This window comes from Falco naumanni, chromosome 3, assembly GCF_017639655.2.
Source record: "Falco naumanni isolate bFalNau1 chromosome 3, bFalNau1.pat, whole genome shotgun sequence".
Lineage (NCBI taxonomy): Eukaryota > Metazoa > Chordata > Aves > Falconiformes > Falconidae > Falco > Falco naumanni.
This window is the reverse complement of record NC_054056.1, coordinates 96,742,021-96,763,104: the sequence shown is the minus strand read 5'-3', so window position 1 is coordinate 96,763,104 and position 21,084 is coordinate 96,742,021. Positions and strand designations below refer to the sequence as shown.

The following is a 21,084-nucleotide window of genomic DNA, read 5'->3' as shown; positions in this document are numbered from 1 at the left end:
AGAAAGAAAAGTACAGTTCATGTTGTAATAAAATTTGTAAAGGTTAACATTAAACTGGGTAATTCTTTGAACCAGAAATATTACTAATCAGTAGAAAATGAGAACATATTGTTAAGATTTACTTGTTATAAGTAGCTTCCTTGTGGGACTATTTTATCACATTTGATGTGATTCACAGTTATGCTGCTTATTGACTTTATTAAGCCCTTAAGGTTAAAAAACTGAGAGAGATCTAATAGTCATACAAAAGTAATTTGAGTCTTACACTGTTTTGTATGCTTTTGTAATATGTAATTAATGACATTCAAAATGACAAATAAATTTCATTTATAAAGATTTTTGGGTTTTAGTCTAGAAGCAGGCAAGCTTTTAGAGTCATATAAAACTTTGAAAACAAACTAGAAAGCTCAGATTGAATTATCAGGCCAGTACAATCAATACTTGGCCTAAGTCAATACACTCTGACATTCCAGATACCTCATGAGGAAATGAAACTCAGCCTTCTTGCTCCCATAAATTACCAATGTATTGAATATTATGCTTCTGGGTAAACTTAACTGGGAAAGTCTTGGTATCTTGAAACAAAGAACTCTGTATTCCCCATATCTTGTCTTGACCAGTGTAGCAAGGACTATTTGTATTCATATTAAAGTACAGTGCTTAATAAAAATACTTTTGTTCCATTTTCCCAGGATTCCAGTGGGATGTCATACAGTGTATTCTTCCCCTGCAATTATCTATTACTGTCTATTACATTTTAAGTACTTTACTGTGTAACACAATGTGGTACAGATGCCAAGCCACCACTGACACAAGCTTGAATATCCACAAATTGATTGATTTTCAGAGACTGTATTTTCTAAGGTGGCCTAATAGAAGTAACTGGAGTGCTACCATTTTATAATTGCAGAGCTGGTTCACACAAGTTTCTCAGATGCTTCTTCAGACTGCGTCCCTAATGAGGTATATTCATAGATTCAGAAAGATCCTCAGGGCTTCCCTTATTTTGCTGATTTGGTGTATGTAGAACAGTTTCTCTTGTTTACATCACTACATGTGGATTCTTTTTTTCATTGTTGTGGGTTTAATTCTTTTATTGGCTTCCTTCTAAAAGTTTCATTAGGAGATGAGTTTTCCAAACCTCTTCTCAGTTCAGTGGAGTTTTTACTATAGATTTGATTCCAAATATTGATCCTGTGAGATTAGGTCCTGAAGTAAAGTAATAAAAAACCTTAGAAGAATGAAAAAATAGAACTAGAAAAAACTATAAAATACCATTTAGTCTGTCTGCTCTTTACCTAAAGTATTCTTTTAAGACCCCCAGCGATGGAGTTTTCACAGTTTTCCCACAGAATCCCTATTAGTATTTTATTACCTGTACTGTTAGAAAACTTTTCCCCTAACTGTAAAAGCTAGACTTCACTTACTGTGGCTTCATGGACGTGGAAAACATTATTTTCTTTCTCTTTGCAGTTTTATGTCCTCCTAGTCACTTATTTTCTTTTTAGCCTTCCTATTAAGCTAAACTTTCCATAGTCTTTCAATTTTATAGATTTATGACTGCTTTTTGATTTCCATACACTCTACCAAAATAATGTACATCTTTATTGAACTGCAATGTTCAGAACTGGAAACACAACTCCTGTAGATACTGTACTGAAGGTGAATGCAGCAGAAAGATGACCTCATGTGTTTCGGAATAATCTCTTACACTTGTTACCTCCGATTCCCAGATTTGTTCTGATAAAAGCATGTCTGGTCATCTTTTTCTTTATCTGAAGAAGAAAGCCTGTTGGTTTCTTCTTTGTTATTTCTTTCAACTAGCTGAAAGATTCTTCTACATTCATAGCAAACTGTTATTTAACTAGAAGTTGTCATAAAACCAAGTTCAACCACCATAAGGACAAGTATCATCAGTATATTGGAAGTCACCTAGATAAGAAATCTCAGTATCAGTCAGCTGGAGCTGAATCAAACAGGGTTTGGTTGCACTGTGCTGAGAATGCAGCTGTGGTTTCACTGGTCACATGCTAAAGAAACAAGTAACAGTTATTTGTATCTGTGAGCCTCCATATATATGAGTATGTTCACAGTTTTCATATATGTATATGTAATGCGGGCTACAAATTAAACATACTCAACCATCAGTTTTTCCTGATGGCAATTTAATTGTTTATTAATTATACTTTATAGCCAGATAGTAAACATATGAAATGCCAAAGATGCAGGTGTTCAAGGATTCAAGGATTTAACAGAAAGCATCTTTGATGAATTTGGAACAATTGGAATGAGGTGACTGGTGGCAGACAACATGGCTTCACTAAGGGCAAATCATGTCTGACAAGTTTTGTGGCCTTCTATGATGGGGATGCAGCATTGATGGATGAGAGAAGAGACACTGACATCTATATGGACTTGTGTAAAGCTTTTGAAACTCTCCTGCACAACATCCTTGTCTCTGAACTGGACAGACATGGATTTGGTGGGTGGACCACTCAGTGTAATAAGGAATTGGCTGGATGGTTGCAACCATAGAATCATTTAAGTCAGAAGAGACCTTTAAGACCATCAAGTCCAACTACTAACATGGCACTTCCTACTATACCACTAAACTATGTCCCTAAGCACCACATCTACATGTTTTTTAAACACTTCCAAGGATGGTGACTCAACCACTTCCCTGGGCAGCCTGTTCCAATGCTTGATCACTGTTTCAGTAAAGAAAATTTTGCTACTATCCAATCTAAATCTCCACTGGCGCAATTTGAGTCCATTTCCTCTTGTCCTGTCACTTATTAAGACTACCCCCACCTGTCTACAACCTCTTTTCAGGTAGTTGTAAGCATTATTCATTATTTGAGCATTATTCATTGCCTTTATATGCCATCCATGTTCTTTTTCCTTGATTTCCACTGATCTCATATTGTCAGAAATAGTGGAAAGATATATTCTGGCTGGTTTCTACTCCTTGGATCTGTAATATGAGACAGCTGCATCATTGCAAATTTCTTGCTTTATCAATTTTTTCTCATTGGCAAATAGTTTGTAGTAGTTGATATTTTTTTAAAATATATATTGTTTTTTTCAATGCACAAATAACATTTCTTTTCTTGGTGATAAAGTCCTTAAGCCCTTTCTGCTTCTACAAAAGTCAAAGAAATGCTATGGTATTCCATATATTTCAACTTCTTCCAGCTTATTCACACTAAGGCTGTTTATATATTTATAAAATACAAATTACATCAAATGTCACTTTTATATCTGACTTGCCACGCAGTTTTTTGGTATGGGGAGGTGTGACCTGCCATTGTACAGAAACCCAAAGAAGGAAGAGCTGACCTTTCATTGGTTGTTGTAGTGTAGTATTACTGGTACACCTTTAAGTATGCCAAACAAGACAAGACAAGACAAGACAAGACAAAAAAGTTCTTCAAAAATATCACTGGTCCATCGTCTTTCCATTATTCCAAAAGATGTGCAATATATGGTAGGAGAAGGATAGTAGTATTTAACTTGCATTCTTGTTCTAAGGCACTGTATAAAAACCTAATGTCATCTGGGCATCATAGCATCCTTTAACATAATCACATGGGACCAACATTACTTGATCAAAGTAAAAGAAAAAGCTCTTACTTTATTTATAAGCCATCTGCCACAAACCATTATCATTTACTTAGACCCTAAGTTACAGTTTCCATTTTAATAGTTCTGTTAGTTTTTGGGTGGTTTCTATGAAGATTATTCAATAAACATTGTCCAGAAAGAAGTAGATACTTTTAATGCATAATCCTCTGGAATGTTTATTAAACAATAACACTGAACCTTCTGACAGTTTTATTTCTGAGAATGTTATAACAGTATTATGCTCCCACCGGTAATTCTGAAAACTCCTGTCCAATGCAATGAGTCTTACCAAAAGCAGATGCAGTCAAATTAATAACAAAGACATCCATGTACTATAGAAAGCCATATAGTGGGAGGGGTGGGATGGGGGGGAACAGAATACAGAAAAGTATTCTCTGTTTCACTTTTGCAACAAAAAGTAACTGAAATAAGAAGAAACAGTAATAGAAAGATTTGAAAATCCAAACGTAAAGTGGATTCACTGAAAAAAGTATTTCATCAGGCATTATGGATTTACTCTTTAAAGCAGGGTCTCTGGAAAAATTGATTTTAACTTAATTATAGGGTGAAAGGGTGTTAAGAAATTGCTTAAATGCCTAAATGTTCTTGAATTTACCTCCATGAATAGGTTTCCATGTGTCACATTTTCTGTGAGGCCACCCTGCAAAGATCCTTTTATCACCTGTTAAATAGATGCTATTCCTCTCAACTAACCACAAAGAAAGCTCATTCTAAGGTTCAGTACACTTAATACAATGCCTCCAAAAAAGGGAAGGCTTCAGATAAAACTCAGTGCTTGGTCATAATGAACCTGGTAAATTTTAGTTTCCTGCAATAAAATTACTAGGTGAAGTCTTTGTTATTGAAGTAAAAGGAAATTTTGCCATTGATTTTAGCAAGGCCAGTATTGCAACCAATAAAACTACTGTGCAAACTAAAAGTGGGTGAAGGAAGGAAAGGAATTAATGTAACATAACCTCTACATTATATCAGCTCTTGCTCTACCCTCCTTTGCCTGAATGAATAATTCCTGATACTCCTGAGATGTGCTCACAGAAACCATCGTGGCAGTGTACTGGACACCAAATAATTACAAAAGCATTTCATGAGTGATTCTGAAACAGGAAAATCAGCTTTGTTGTTATAATGAGTCAGTCTCAGATTCAACCAGAGGCTGTTTTAGGGGTGACTAACCAAGGGTAATTGCCCAAGACTGGATACCATGGGGAATGTTTTAGGCTACAGTAATTAAAAATACAAGTTATCCAATATGCCTCAATCTGTGCCTGTGTTCTTGCTAGTCAAAACCTGCTGTAGCTCCACACAGATGCAATTTGATACTTCAAACGCAATTCTTTCTATAATGTGAGAAAAATAACAGGTAAAAAGTTGGTTAGAAATTAATTATATTATTTGGGTTTTTTTACATTTATATCCCTACCTGTGTTTCTTTTTATTGATGTGTGAAAATATCTGATTTCTGATGTGTAGCTACCATATTTTGCATGGGTTTTCCCAGACATCCATTACTCACATGTACCTCTTGGCCCATGTACAGCAAGGCAGTTTCAGAAACCTGCTGACTAACAAATCAAACACTGTACAGCCACACCACAGCCATGCTATGGTCCTATCTGGAAACAAAAGACATTGGATGTGACAAAATTTATGTGTTGGTACTTCATCACAGGCAGTACCATGACATGAGAGCCCTGTGTTTCATTAGGAGGTGAAAGCTGTGGGAGAAATTTGAACTTCTTGCTTAGGTGTTCCAATATCTGGACCAGAATATGGAAAAGAACAACCATACAGTTTGTGGGGTTCTTTCATAGGGTTTATTTGCAAACAAATCATAGTTTTTGAGGAAAAAAATATTAGTGTTTAGAAAACCGCCTGAAATAGAGTGGCTAAAAACACATTGTCTGATATGAAAGAGATATACAGGCAAAATGCTTCTGAACATAAAAGCATGGTGTAGAAATGTGATGGATCAGTAAAGTCTCCCTTGAACTAGGTTAATATCTGTAACACTTATCTTACAGTAATAAACTAAAACAGAGCAGTAAACTTACACCGGGAGTGGAAAATGGTGCCATCCATTGCAGACAATGTTTTGCAATACAGTTTTCCTTGGCTGTTAAATTTCACTTTAAAACTTCTCAGACTATTCAACAATAAATTTTCCTCACCACTTAAAACACTCTGCAGGTTTTCAGTCCAGAGTGGTTACCTGGCAATTCAAGCAAATGTTTTTGTTGTCTGAAACTAGGACATCCACTTTGGGTTTGACCATCATGGATATTAAGTGTTTCTCCAAACTGGGCTAAACACAAAACACCAACAACTGTCTTATGCAGAAAATATTCTACATTGTGGCAGTGTCCCTTCTCTGTTAAAATGTTCATAAAACTAGTAGGAAGTACACATAAGTGACCAAATTTGTAATAAATCTTTTGTGAGTTCAGCTGATGCAGATCATCAGAACATCTAACAGTAGTTACCCATAAGCACTGGTATACTTATAGATAAAATGAAAGCAGCCCTTCTTATTGATCACACTGTATACCTGACTCCTACTTCTTTCTTCAGTCTTTAAATCAGCACCATCTGGTTCTTACTATTTAGCTGTGCAGCTTACCTTTCACAATGAAACATGTTTACTGCAGCAGAAACAGGTCCAATGTGATTAAAATTATTAGGTAAAACAGTGGTTGCTTATGTATGCAATCAGGTAACCATAAAAAACATGATTGGCCACAAAATGAAACTGAGGACCAAAACTTCACTGGGTGTAAATTGGCTGGATTACAGTTAATTTCAGTGGAAGCTATTGAAAACAATGTTCTGTGTCACCTTTCTTCATGTTAATACTTTATGGAGTACATAAAGCAAGATGCCAAAGCAATGCTTGTATAAGTAAGAAACTGTCTCATTAGATTTTAAATGGTCCTGGGTCTTTGGTCTGCTGTGGCAGGGTGAGGATCTAGGTAGCTAGAAAGGAATGACCCTGCTTATGTTAACTAAAATAAACCGGAACAAAAAGTGCCCCTTTCTCCGGGGTGCCCAGTTTATTTAAAGGGTTCTAATTAATATTCTGTTCAACAGACTGCAAATGCAAGGCAACAACATCAGGACAACAAAAAACCAAAAAGGAGCAAAACTTTCTGTGGTTTTTTGATCAACAACTTCCTTCTTTTATTGCCATGACAATGTCTCCATTCCTTTACACATTTTTGTCACAACTAAACTAACCCATGTTCATTGCTGAGTTTGTGAAACCTTTTGTGGGGATCTAACCTAGTGAAAAATCATATTGCTGAATACTGTGAGATAGGAGCAATCCAGGGGAGGTAGTAAGTACATGGTAAGATCTCTTCCATGAAGGACTCACACATAAGTTATGATGTATAAGTAGAACCTAGCATTTCCCTGTGATGTAGTTTGTTCTTTTAGGGGTTCATTTAGGAGCTGTCATGACACCTCTACTGCAAATGCTCACTGCAGCCTGGTGGCAGGTAGGGCCTGCTCATGCCAGCAGGCTCTAATACTTGGAAAAACTTTGGGACTTTGTGACTAGAAGGGGCTACCCAGACAGTCAGATCCCTACCTCAATAATCCAGGGTCAACTGAGATTTGGGCTCCCTCTGAAAATGTTGAGATTTCCCCTTTTGGCAAGAATATCAGCTTTGCACCCTTATGTCACGAGAATGCCTAAACAGGTGAAAATACAACAGCTACAGCCTTTTCTCTTTTACAGCTTGAGAACTACATTGTGGAAAACATGAAATCAGAGATGGTGCAGCTGCAGCAGAATGCTGTTCAGAACCACACCGCCACCATGCTCGAGATAGGGACCAGCCTTCTCAGCCAGACAGCAGAGCAGACAAGAAAACTCACGGATGTTGAAACCCAGGTATGCTCTCAGAGTGGTTTTCTAAAAGCTGTTAATTGCAGAGAACTTTTCCCATCCTTTTCCCATCCATACCCCTTTCTTTTCTAATGCATAACCACACAAAGCATTTCAACACAGAGCTCCAAGAAACATACACACTCTGTTTCTCGGTACCAACAGTGGTGATGACTGACCCTTGTTGTGTGCCTTTCTTTTGATTTCATTTGGTTAGTATATTTAGCTCTGTGTGTGTAAGGCAGACAGGACTGTCCAGGAACTGAATCAGCATTTGACTTCAAATAAACAGCCCAGCTACCAACTGTGAATGATACAAGTGTCAAGCTAAATAATGAGTTTCAGGCTAAAACAAAGCCTTTGATCTCTATTGCTTTTTGCCTCTTTACTATTACAAGAAATTTTATTTTCTGCAAGATGTTTCCAGCTATTGTAGTGTATGTCTGCAGCTTTTAAACTGTGAAAAGGGAGGGACAAGCATCAACTTCTTTATAAAACACCATGTATTGTATTTGTTATTACTGTGAAGTTGTATAACATCACATGACTTTAAAGAGCCATCCCCGTATGATTCCTAGCACTAAAACCACTGTTGTTATTGAAGTGACAAGACTGCCAGTGTCAGAAGACAGAGTGCAGTTCCATTTTGGGCTTATTGCAAAGATAGTACTATTTTTTGCTATTTGTATTATTATATCAGTTTAAGATCCATATTTGTTTTCCTTTTCCTAAATCCCTCCTGATCTTTGTAGCCCGTGGTGTATTACCAGATGCACTGCATCTGCTGTTCATTCAGAACAGGGGAGTTAAAGTATTCCATTTATTTGGTTTCTTCTAGTGCCATATATACTTCTAGAAAGATCATATTTTCTGTTCTAATGACTTTACGTTTACAATATCATTACCAAGTTTTTACATAATCACATTACATTACACTGACAAACAATAGTAATTATGAAAGACAGATACAGTCTTACATGGGTTCCCTGTACCTTTTTTTCTACATCTTGGTTAACAGATCAACATTCACTTATGAATGTGGTGATTTCAAGTGACCATGGTTTCTAAAAAATAGTATATTAATTTATGAAAATGTTGTGGAAAACCTTTAATTCAGTGCCAACAAAATATCTAAATGGAAACATAAGAGGTGAAGACCTATAGACTGTAGTATCATAAGTTCAGTAAAGAAAAAGGAGGTGTGGGAACTCTTACTATATCCCAAAACCCCCAGATAGGTATAGCTGTTGAGCACTCATTCAGAGTTTCCTCCTTTAAACAGGTAGGGGATAAAATGTGCATTTCCCCATCTCACTTTTCCATGGAGGAATCACATCAAGGTAGATGCATCATTGGCAACTGTGTGCAGTGGATTACTTCTGCCTTCTACACCTATTGCTGAAGAGTTTAAGGGATGGTCAAGATATCAGTGGGAATGGCTCTTCCTTGTTCCAGTACTTGCTCTTTCAGCTCAGTGATGGCGTTTCCCACCTCCCTGTTTTCAGTGTATAAGAAAGTCCCTGTAGTCCCTAGCTTTACCATCAATCCAGAAAGAGTGGTTCAGGTGGCTCAAGACAGTGAAAAGAGACTACTCTTGGCAGTGATGGAGGTAGCCAGCTGCATGGCAAAGAGGTGAGGTTCTGTAGGATACGGGGAGAAAGGCAGGCCAGGATCTCATGCCTGTAATAAGAAATACTCATACCAGAATAACAAGGAGTCTGAAGTACTGAAATAGAGCCTCCACCTCCTTAACATCTCACTGACCCATTCCCAATCCCCAAGCCATCCAAAATCTCACCTATTCCTTTTAGGCTTTCTTCTCTATCTGAAGCTCTAATGACATTTTGTAGGCTGCTCCACAGATATATCCTCTTTGGAAATCTGTTGGTGCTTTCCTGTCTTCTTACCCCTTGCCAACATTCAACTTCTGCTAGGTCCTTCTGAAAGTGTGGTGATGCCTCCTGGCACTTCCAAATGTATCCATCTTGAAGAAATAACACCTCCACACTGATAGTTTCCAATTTTTTCAATCTCTGCACTCTTAAAAAGAGACAGCTCAAGTTGCTCTGTGAATGTCAACAATTTCAAACAAAAAGAAGGCACTGGGTTGACGTTGGGAGCTATTCTTTTAGCTTTATACTCTGTAACAAATTCCTATCAGGTATGCATAAGAAAATGTTATCATATAATGCTATGATGATATTGATAAATGTCCTTCCAAGAAAAGTCTGATAGGTTCCATTAAAAAGGCATAATTTTCAGTTCCAGAATGGATTGCATCTCAGCTGTTGTGTGCACACATATATATAAAGGCAATTTACGATTACTCCTTCAGATTCTATGTAATGAATCCTAACAAATATCCCAACAAAACCAACTAATATTAATTAATATTATTGCTTTCATTCTTGAAAGCATTCTGTAGTTCCCCGTTTTGAACTATTTTTTTCGCTAGAATCTATTCTCTTTCATATAACTAAAAGGCTTCTTTCAGTCTGATATACTTGTGCATTGATACAGACCACCACTAAAGTGAAAAACAGTTGCATAAAGCAATGTTTAGTATCACAGCCTTCATCTTAAAAATCTGTGTAAAAGTGGAAGTAGTGATAACATAAGCAGACACCAGACTTCTGCCAACACAGCAAAAGAGAGAACTCAGGGGAAAGCTGAAGTAGGAGCTCTATTTACAAAATAGCGGATGCAACACTTTGGCTTCAGTTCAAGTACTCTTGCACTCTTCTGGTTTAAGCATGCTTTGTAGGAATACATGTTTAAGGCATGCCTCTTGTTCTTTCCACTGAAATGAAGCTTATTTGGCAGTCACCTTTCCTTTTTCTGCTGGCCTAGTATTATTCCACAGTAAACAGGGTGCCAGAATATCAGCTGGTACATATCAGTGTAGCTTGACTGAGCACATTTCCACCAGCTGAACAGTGGATGTTAAAAAGGGATTTAGAAACAATTTTTGATGAATCATCAAATCAGAATGAAATGGTTGCAATATGTTGCTATAACAACATAACTAGGACAATGTAAACATTAATGTCTTTAATTTATCCTTAAGGTGCTAAATCAAACATCCAGACTTGAAATTCAGCTACTGGAAAATTCATTGTCAACGTACAAGTTAGAAAAACAGCTGCTACAACAAACACATGAAATCCTGAAAATTCATGAGAAAAACAGGTAAGAACGAGCAGCTGGTCTCATCACAAAGTGGTCTGTGCATACTTTGTTCTAAGAAACTGATGAAATGGAAGAAGCAAATATGGTAGGTAGAAAGTATATTTCTGAAATGGCTAAAAGAGATAGGAAGTGAATTTACACTATATTAGCTCCTGTATGATTAATGTAAGTTGATTTTTACCACCATACTGTGCACTGTAAGTTTACATCTTAGATTACTTCATGACAATGTAGTCCCGTGAACACCGTTCCTGCTACTGAAAAACATAGGGATAACTTAAATGAGCACTTTCAAGTAGAAAAATAAAAATAAATTATGAGATTATCGGTTATCTAAAAATGTGTAAGAAACAGAAAATCTTCAGTAGCTCATCTTTCTAATTTTAATGACTATAAAGATCCAACATGTAGAAGGATCTATCTCTCCCTTTGGACTCATATATAGCACACTTGAAGCCACACTCCATTTAAAGAACAAGTGAAGGGTAAACATTTGGGTTTTCTGTTGTAATTGAAGAAAAAACTGTTTATCAGCATATAAATTTTTAAGCACTGAAATGAGAGTCAAGAAGTTCCAGTGCTGTCCCTTTCTGTGCCACAGGGACTCAGTACCCAAAGGCACTGGAAGCAGCAATCCAGTACTTCAGAGAGCCTGTGAGGTAGGTTGACCTTGTTTAGCTGCCAGGTGCTCACCCAGCTGCTCTTTTATTGCCCCACGTCAACAGGACAAGGGGAGAAAATATGATGAAAAAGCTTGTGGTCGAGATAAAGACAGGGAGATCACTTATCAATTACTATCATGGGCAAAACAGTCTTATTTATTGCCAATTAATAACAGTGTAGGAAGATGAGAGATAAGAACAAAATCAAAAAGACATGTGCCCCCTACCTCTTCTCCTTCCCTAGTTCAGCTTCACTCCTGACTCTCCTTCCTCCCTGCCCCAAGCTGTGCAGAGAGATGAGGAATGGGGGTTGTGGTCCATTCACGCAGCTCTGCCTCTCCTTCCTCATGCTCTTTCCCTTCTCCAGCATGGTTCTTTCCTATGGGCTGCAGTCCTTCAATAAATGATTGCTCTAATGTGGGCAGCCACAGAGGCTGCAGCTCCCTTGTGCACCTGCCCCAGCGAGGGCTCCTCCACAGGAAATACCTGCTCCGCCGTGGCCTGTCCCACCGGCTGCAGGGGCATGGCTGCCCTGGCGCCTCCTGCTTCTCCAGCCTCAGTGCCTGCAGCATTGTTTCTTTAACTTTTTTTCCTTACTCCTCACATGGTCATATGGTGGTTTTACCCTTTCTTAAATGTGTTATCACCGAGGCACCACCACTGTGGCCGAGGGGCCCAGCCGTGCCCTGTGGCGGGTATGTTGGAGCCGGCTGGAACCGGCTGTGCGCAGCCCAGGGCAGCCCCCTCACAGAGGCCGCCCTACAGCCCCCGTTGCTGGCGCCTAGGCACCTGTACTTGATACAGTGGGTAAAGCCATTTTCTTAGCTGGCTGCCCTTTTGGAGAACTAAGGTTCATATTTCTGCCTCTGCAATGGCCAGGTTTAAGCAGGGAGGCCAGAGAGTGCTTTCGCTCCATAACTCCACTCTCAGTTTCCTTCTGGGAAGAACAACTGTGAGGTAAGTCTGACTGGGACTAAGGTTTCTATGTCCTGTATCTGTATTTGATTTTGAAATAAGGCAAACGGCTTTAAAAGCAAGGTAGTTACTGAAGTGTCCTGTACAAACTTTAGAGGACTGGTTAAACTGAGATCAGTCATTTTGCCGAAAAAGGCAGTGTGACCCCCACGCTGCCGGACAGGAATCAGCAGCTGAGGTGTGAAGACCTTGCCCATGGTTACACATAAAGAAGACTAACACCATATCTAGCAAGGAGCTTCTGGGAAAAGAAGGCAAAGAATCAGATAATGACAAAAAATAATTGTTACAGTGGAACGTGTTTGCTCAATGTGTCAACTGGTCAAATAATTTTCCTTTATTGCTACTGGTTATGAAAACCAACTTCATGTATTCAATCTAACAACTGTTTATAACTAGTAATTCCAGCAGATGTTATTCTGGAGAAGCTGGATTACATTGAAAACTCTTGAACTTCAGGGATATCCCTTGACCAGTTGGAAAGATGAATAAATTAGTGTGGGATTAAATTGTACTTCAGCTATCTCAAAACTAAATAATTCACATAAACTGCATATGTGGGCTCTCCCCATAGTCCATGGAGAGAGTAGACGTGTGCAGCAGGCAGTTCATTCTACATGTTACAAAACTATTTCAGTTTGGAATTAGCCCAAATATTAGTTAAGTATAACTTCTTGCATTTTTATGTTGTGCAATCTTGTTAGCAACAAAATCTTATTGGCTGCTCAAGACAGTGAGTCTTGAGTACTTAATAATCTGAATTTATTTATTTATCGTAGCAATGTGTCAGGGTGTAAAGCCTTCATCCAGTAAACAAAGTTTTACTTCAGTTGACCTTTGACTTGGCTGGCATTATGATGAAATGGTCTGTGACATGACAAAATGGTCTGCCTTGGTTTTTCAGAATAGAAGGAGGAGTATGTTAAAAAGCACACTGTACCCAATTGTTTCTCTCAGAAGCACAGTTGTATGTGGATTCTCTCAGAAGTATAGTTGTATGTGGATAAAGGAAAAAACATATTCAGTTTCATCATGGAAAGAAGTAAGAACCTGCTGTACACTGCCCATGTTCTGTTACTCTCTCCTTGGGAGTGATAAAATTAGGGAGAGGGCAGTGTTATGATTGCTCTATAATACGGTCAATGGCTCCTGTATCATCATCTACTCCTAAGAAAGAACTGTGTGGTCTTGGCCTTGTAGGTTCTAATCTGAAATCAATTATGTGTGTGTGTCAAGTTCCCTATAGGACGAAACTCAGTGATCTCAGCAGATACTAGGTTTCTGGACATGCCAATGATTTTAGCTTGCCTAACTTTAAACAATACTTACAGAATACCCATCAGGCTATGTTCTGTTGTTTCTTACAGTTAAAATGTTTCATCCCTCTCCACATCAATTTCACATCAATAAAATAATTGAGAAAATTCCTTTTATCCATGTTGCTTACATGGACTGCAAGCTTTCTTTGGAAAAGGCCTTTCTTTTGCAGTAGGTGTACACCAGAGTGGGAATGAGTGTAGAAACTAATACCATCTTGAAAATAATCAAAACAGATGCTGTACCGTGAGCAGGTTATTTCTTTCTCTGTGAAAGAAATAGTCTCTGTGCTAAAATTTCCTCTATATAAAATAAAAAGAATGATCTTAATCACTTTCAAAGAACTGGATTTTGAATGAAAGTAATGCAAAATCTTAGAGTAGTAATAACTGATTGCTGATGTACTACAAAAACTTGTATATTATCCTCAAACAAAATGAACACTGCATGTAAACAGGGAACCATGTTCTTTAGACTAGAAATGTCTGTTCTTGGCCTTTCTCTTCACTTCCTGCCTCTGCTGGAAAGAGTGGCCAATTCTTTTCATTTTATCCCACTGAAGTGGAAGATATTCCATGGCATAAGTAGAATCACATTTGCCCCAGAATCATGTTTCTATTGAGTGCTTGCATGACATAAATAACTTAATTGTTTGGGTTCCCACCCACTATAATGTAAATGGTGGTTTCTTCCATTGCCATTTTTTCTCCCACAAGAGTTTGCTAAAAACTATTTTGATTTATTATTGAAATATTTCCCTGATTAAGTGCCTTTGAGGCCCCCCCTTTTTTTCAAAGTATACCATCTGCATTTAACTTATTGTGTGCCATTTGTTTCAATATGCAAGTGTGAAAATAACTTTTTATTTACTCAAATTAAACAAATGAGGAAAAAGATAATGGAATCTGGGTCTTCCAGCAATAAATATTAAAAGTGAAATTTAAACAGAAAATCCGACTTGAATTTGCAGAAAATCAAACTAGATTAACACTTTACAGTATAAGAGCTGTTGCATTTTGTGAAAGGCAAGGACTCAAGAATGATTCCTGAATTTCCATCTGACTTGGTGAAAGATGAGGAAGCACAGTATGTCTGATGAGTTTTATTTTCAGGTTTTGCATATACTAAAGAGAAAAATGCAGAATTTTCACTTCAATTTTGTGATTTCAATGGAATTATCTTGTCACTGGTATAAAAAATAAGCTTACTGATGCTAAGTGACCAGTTACTTTACTGGCCTTAATAAATAAGAGAAAACATATTTTTATATTTCCTTAAAATGATCAGACAATATCAGACCACCAAAGTAAGTATGAATGGTCAGCACCTAACAATATAGGGAAAATTTCACTCATGTAAAAGCAAGTACAAAGAAGCCGTCTGAATGAGAAAATACTGTTCTTTCACTCAAAAATAAGAGTTTAAATCCTCTACCTGTTTGTCTTCCCATACACACGTAATAAAAAAAAATTAAAAAAAATCATATTTTGGCCAAATATTTTTTTTTCTAAAGTGACATTATTTGTCTTTACTTATTGAATAGCTCAGCAAAGTAAATGTTATTATCTATATCTTTAATAAATCCAGATTTTTTTTAAAGCTTGTTTTAATGCAAAAGATGTCTATCCCTAAGATCTGGTCAATATACTGTTCTCACATGTCTAAACTTGAGGCCCCTGGAAACAAAGATAAAGAAGTCTCTTAAACTGCTGTAATCTGGAATGGATTAGTGAATAAACTACCTACCTTATAAGGCAGGTTGTCTAAACCAAACTTTCCTTCCTCCCCAGAGAGCTGCCAGAGTGCTTTCTATATGTTCTACTTCATCACCTTTCGAAATGGCAACAGCTTTCACTGGAAGTCATTCTTCGACTTCTGTGCAGGCCTTCTATCCTCTCCAGCATTATCAGAGGGCTTTTTCTGAATCAGCTGGACACAGCACAGTTGCACTGAAGCATCCCACTGGCTTATACCCTGACAAAGTTAACACATCATTTGTATGGTTGAAAATAGATTCCTAGCCTTGCCAAGATCAGCAAGCCAGACATTGAGACATGGTTAACCTTTAGGAAAATTAACTTTGCCTGGGTTTGGGGGGGTGGAGAGGGTGGAGTGGTGGTTGTTTTTAATTTAACTGTCTTCTAGATAATGAATCCAAAGAGTTGTTCAATGGATAATATTGGTATTTACCCATTTTAACAACACCATTTGTTTCTTCACAACCACATTCTTTCCCCAAATGCTGATTTGTTTCCCCAAATGGTGGCTACAATTGTAAAAACTACACATATATGTGTGTGTGTGTGCACGTGCACAGGCATGTGTGTGTGTATCTATATGACACTTCTAGTGAATTATGATTTACTTTTACTGTGACTGTTGTGGTTCCCATGATTCCTTCCTCTCTCCAGGTCAGCAATATTTTCAAACATAAAGAGGAATTTTGACATATAGGAAACATATAGGAATTTCAAATGTATAGGAAACATATACAGTGAACTTACTGTAAGAAAGACCAGTCATTACATCATGCCCATAACATTTTACTGGAAAGTGTTATAAAATTATGTTATATAACAATTTCAGTCAACCTCTACAGATTGTTGGATTAATTAGTATAGAGACAGCCCTTGTTTTGTTCTCTTTAATATTTTATGTCAGCAGTAGTCATTAATGAAAACTAGTAGATATACTTTCATTTTAACTCTGTCTTTACAGTGCCTCTTTAAAAATTTGAGAAAATATATTTACCAAACACCCAGCAAAGTTATTTCTTCTTGGTATTTGTTTACTAGAAAGGGGAAAAGAGAGATCAGAGTGGTCTTGTAACTGTTAAAAAAATATTGAAATATCTTGGTAATTGGTTTCAACCTATTTCAAGATTTTTTAATGAGGTTTCTAGCACTTTAAAGGTAAATAAGCTATAATAAATATGAATGTAACAATGCAAATGAAAAATTCTTGTCACTTTGGAGTCAAAGGCCATAAGATCAGCTTTTCTCATGCTGGTTAAGAATTTCTTCCTTTTAGAACAGGCTAGCACAAAAATCCCCAGTCTATGTGAAGGTTCTGCTGTTGTTCATTTGGAGCTTTGACCAAAGGTTTCTCATCGATTTTTAGTAAAACACAATGAATGTTTTGGATTTCTCTCAGGAATACAGGGAGTGGTCCTATCCTCAGGACTTATCTGTTGTAGATTTATGAATATAGAAAGATCATTGCACAAAGGCATATGTATTCCTTAAAATAGCTTAGTTTTGCAGTTTAAAATAACAAGCCTTTTAATCTACATAGAAAACTGTAAAGGAACTAAGAGCTACGACACTCCCATCTTTCCACCACATGTTGACACATCACTCATAAATATTAGGATGTAGTTTTACGAAAGCCATAAAACATCTGCTTGATATCTTTCTCTGTAGACACTAAACTGGGAAGCTCTAAACATTGTCAGCGTCTTCCTTCTTGCTTGACATGGCCAGTGTTGCTACAGATAAGACTGTCATCACCATGGGTTCATTTACTATGGTCTTCAGAAGGCCATGGTGGGAAACAAATAATGCAATGCACAAATAGTGGCCGTCAGAGGCTTTCTTTTATATTAAATCTTTGAAATATGGAAATCATTTAGATGTGGACATACAGATAGGATGTTGTGGAATTAGGGAAATGCCCCGTACTGTACTAGGATATGGAGAAAGATAAAGGGAACTTTTTTTGTCTTTACTTACCATTTAACTGTGAAGCAATATTCTGTTTTCAAGAATGACATTTTCTTTAACATTAAAAATACAGAACATTTTTTATGGACTGTAAGATGTCAGGCTGGGATGTGGCCACATCTATGGCACATTATATCATAGACTGTGCCCAGGGTCCACCTTATTCTTATCAAAAGTTCATTGGTATATATATATCAGAAAAGTTAAAACCTAGAGTCAAAATGAGCATTTCAATAATTTCTGTGAAAAAGTGGACAGAACTGATAAAATTCATATAGAACTTCTTTTTTAGCAGCATTTCATGACTAAAACCAGTTCCATCAGAACATCTTCAACAACTTCTGCTGAACTAAAATATTTAGTCTGATCTTCTGCATAACAGAGCTCAAAGACTTCCACATAAATGTTTTCAAAAAAATCCATGTGAGTCTAGAGCATAAAGGTATCGTGTTTGATGTTAGAGTTCAAGTGATGAAAAAAATCAGCTACATATTTCATAAGGTGTTAAAATAATTTATTGTCTTTGGCTTCAAAATCCATATTTTGTTTCAGCTTGGCACTTTCCATCATCTGATTCCTGTCCACTGAATCTTGTTATGCTTTTGTTACTAATTAATGAGCCTTTTAGAATGAGATATCACATTCCCCTTTGTGCTTCATACCCCAAGAAAAAGTGTTTTCCCTTCCCATCTTTTCTTTTTTCCCCCCTTTACCCAGATCCTTCGTGTTTGCAAAGAACTAGATATGTTGACTTTGCAAAGTATATTTTCTTCAGTGTCTTTTAAGTTCCACATTTATAACATTTTAGAAAAAGTAGTTTGCTGCTTCGTTTCTTTTATTTAAAAAAGAAAAAAGTTTTACAGTACTCTAGCTTGTATAGCAAATCCAGGGCCTGAGTTTAATCTTTGTATTGTTATCATTAGTAAGAACTCATATTAAGGCTCCATGATATCTAGTAGAAACAACTCCATATGGATTTTATGACATTCTTCAGTTAGGTTAAATGACCTGAAATTATGCAGGCATTTTGCCACTGATCTACTATCCAGAAGTAAAAACAAAGGTGGGGAGAGGGTACAAGTAAATAAAACCTAAGACTGACTTGAACGGGAAGTAGTTTGTTGGCAAGTTTGTAACTACTAGTTGATTTATGGGCATGAGAAACACCTCTTTTGGCATGTACAGTAGAATTACTGAACAGAAAGTAGCAGACATTGAATTAATTTCTTTATCTAATATTAAAAATTCTTTCTTCTAAACTTCCATCATAGTATCAAAGCACTGGCCTGAAAAAACTTCTTGTTCCCTGTTGGCAGATATTAGCTGTCCTTTATATCTACAGCTTTTCTATTTTTCTAAATATAATTTGATATGCCTTTGATCTTGGTAAATTGTACACTTCCGTCCCAGGACAGAGAGGGTACTGAAAAAGAATATTAATCAGGAGAAAGTTTTGCTATACATGTGTAAAATAATTTATAGAAATTAATATAAGCAGGTCAGAAGTATGATGCCCAGCAGTTTTCTGTCTGAGGAGCCTTTTGTGGAACCAGAAAAGGTGGGGGTGGGAGGATATGTATGTAGACTCAAGGAAAACAAGGGAATCTTACCTTAAAATGCAAACTTCTGATGTGTCTTTTGGGGAGACAGTACTATTCTTAATGTGAAAGCATGTACCACTTATCTGGTGCACAGTTCCTTTCCCAGCTTCACAGACTGCATCAACTGGTACTTTTATTGTGGGTTCATTACCTCTTGATGGTACCCCATAGCTCCTAATGCTTATCTTCTGTTCAGTGGCAAGTCCTTCACAAACTTGTTCTTATTTTACCCGTTTTTTGTCTCTTATCATACCGACCTGTCTATACTACCAATTATGTCCTCTTCAGTGCCCTGCTCTTCTCCCTCGTTTGCTTACCTTAGGCTTTTCTGTCTTAACTTCTACATACAGATGTGTTACTGGCCTCTGCTCATGTGCTTGGATGGGTATAACAACTAGATATTCAGTTCCATGCACTTTACTCTTAAGTACTATGACATGTAAACATCACAAAATGGAATCTTAGAGATCAGTTATATTTGGCTACTTGACAGAGAAAATCAGTGGGCTGAATTTGTAGATGTGACATTTTTAGAATAAATGATTTATGTACTGAATTCTATCATGAAAAATAAAAGTTATTTTTCTGTATTAATAAATATGTTGGCATGAAATAATATATATATATTTTTAAAAAATTTCATTTAGTTTACTTGAGCACCGAATTTTAGAAATGGAAGAAAGACATAAAGAGGAGCTGGATACTTTGAAGGAGGAAAAAGAGAACCTACAAAGCTTGGTCACACGACAAAGCTATATAATCCAGGAACTAGAGAAGCAATTGAACAAGGCAACAAGCAATAACAGTGTCCTGCAGAAACAGCAGCTTGAATTGATGGATACAGTTCACACTCTGATCACCCTCTGTTCTAAGGAAGGAGGTAAGAAAGTCACATTATAAAACATAAGAAGTACTAAGAAATTTCTTCTGATGTAAATCCTGAATTTTTGGAAAGGCAAAACTTAATGAGTTTATTCCAAGAAAGAAAAAGACATTTTAATTAAGGACAAAAGACCTGATGAGAAATGACAAATCAAATAAGGTTCAGAGAATGCTGGGGCCAACCCTTGTACTGTCAGCCATATTTGATTTTTTTAAAATTTAATATCATTGTTGTACTTGACCATAGCTGATGTAGGCCATAATTCCATTGACTTCACATTAGCAATACTGATTTGTTCCGCTGAGCATGTGTCTCCTTCTGTTGGGAACAATCAAACCAACAGTGGATCTTATACTTTATAGGGGCCTGTATCTAATTTGCTATAGACTTCCTTTACAGTCAATGGAGAGAACAGGGTACTAAATAAAAGAAAGTAACCCAGAACTTTATACATATTTATGGGTTATAATGTTAATGAACTTGGATGTAGGCACTTACGGTGCTGTAGACATCCACAAGATGAATCTCTTCTCTTGAATGAGATTTTATTTATAACAAGGGGTCATTTTTCTTCTTTCTGCCTTGCTGTATTTTGTTTGTTTCTGGGTGCATTAGTCACACTACAAACACAAAAGATAGAAATAGCATCCTTTGAAAGAAGGGATTGACAAAGACTTTAGGACAATTCTCAAGTCTGCCTTTCTTAGTAAACTGATTTCTTACAGAGACTGAGAAAGAAAATCAGGTAGGATTTCAATTTTCAAATGCTAAAGACACTGCAGAATGTCTCTGGAAAGAAATTCCTTTCATCAGAACTGGTAAAGGATGGAAATGGGGCACTGAAAAGAATAAATTAGTAACTCTGAAAAACAAGGCAAAAAATCATACAGAAAAAAGGGAAGAAATGTAAAGGAGAGTTTAAGAGAAAAAGCATATGTTAAGAATAACAGCTAAAAGGCAATTAACAACTGTGCCTGGTATAGCATGCAGAGGGTTAAAAGTACTGAGGGAAAGAAAGCTGAGGAAATAAAATATCCATCTGGGAAGAAGCCATGAAAATGCTTCTGAGAAAGGGTACAGGGTAAACTTAGAGAGAAACTGTAGATGTGTGAGTTGTGCTAGTCCTTCGGTGAGTGTGGAAGCATGGATGAAAGAGGTCTATGCAAGGTTAAGTACCAGCAGTCCAAAGAGTCCAGTATATTTG

The 21,084-nt window shown here is 36.9% G+C and overlaps 1 protein-coding gene across 1 annotated transcript in view; it reads left to right on the top strand.

The window, feature by feature from the left end:
- ANGPT1 (angiopoietin 1) overlaps window positions 1-21,084 on the top strand; it is a 170,796-nt gene that overhangs the window by 69,595 nt on the left and 80,117 nt on the right. Inside the window, exons 2-4 of the mRNA XM_040587931.1 lie at window positions 7,382-7,537; window positions 10,599-10,720; window positions 19,645-19,877. Coding sequence (XP_040443865.1) covers window positions 7,382-7,537; window positions 10,599-10,720; window positions 19,645-19,877 — 511 coding nt within the window. The remainder of the gene's footprint in view (window positions 1-7,381; window positions 7,538-10,598; window positions 10,721-19,644; window positions 19,878-21,084) is intronic.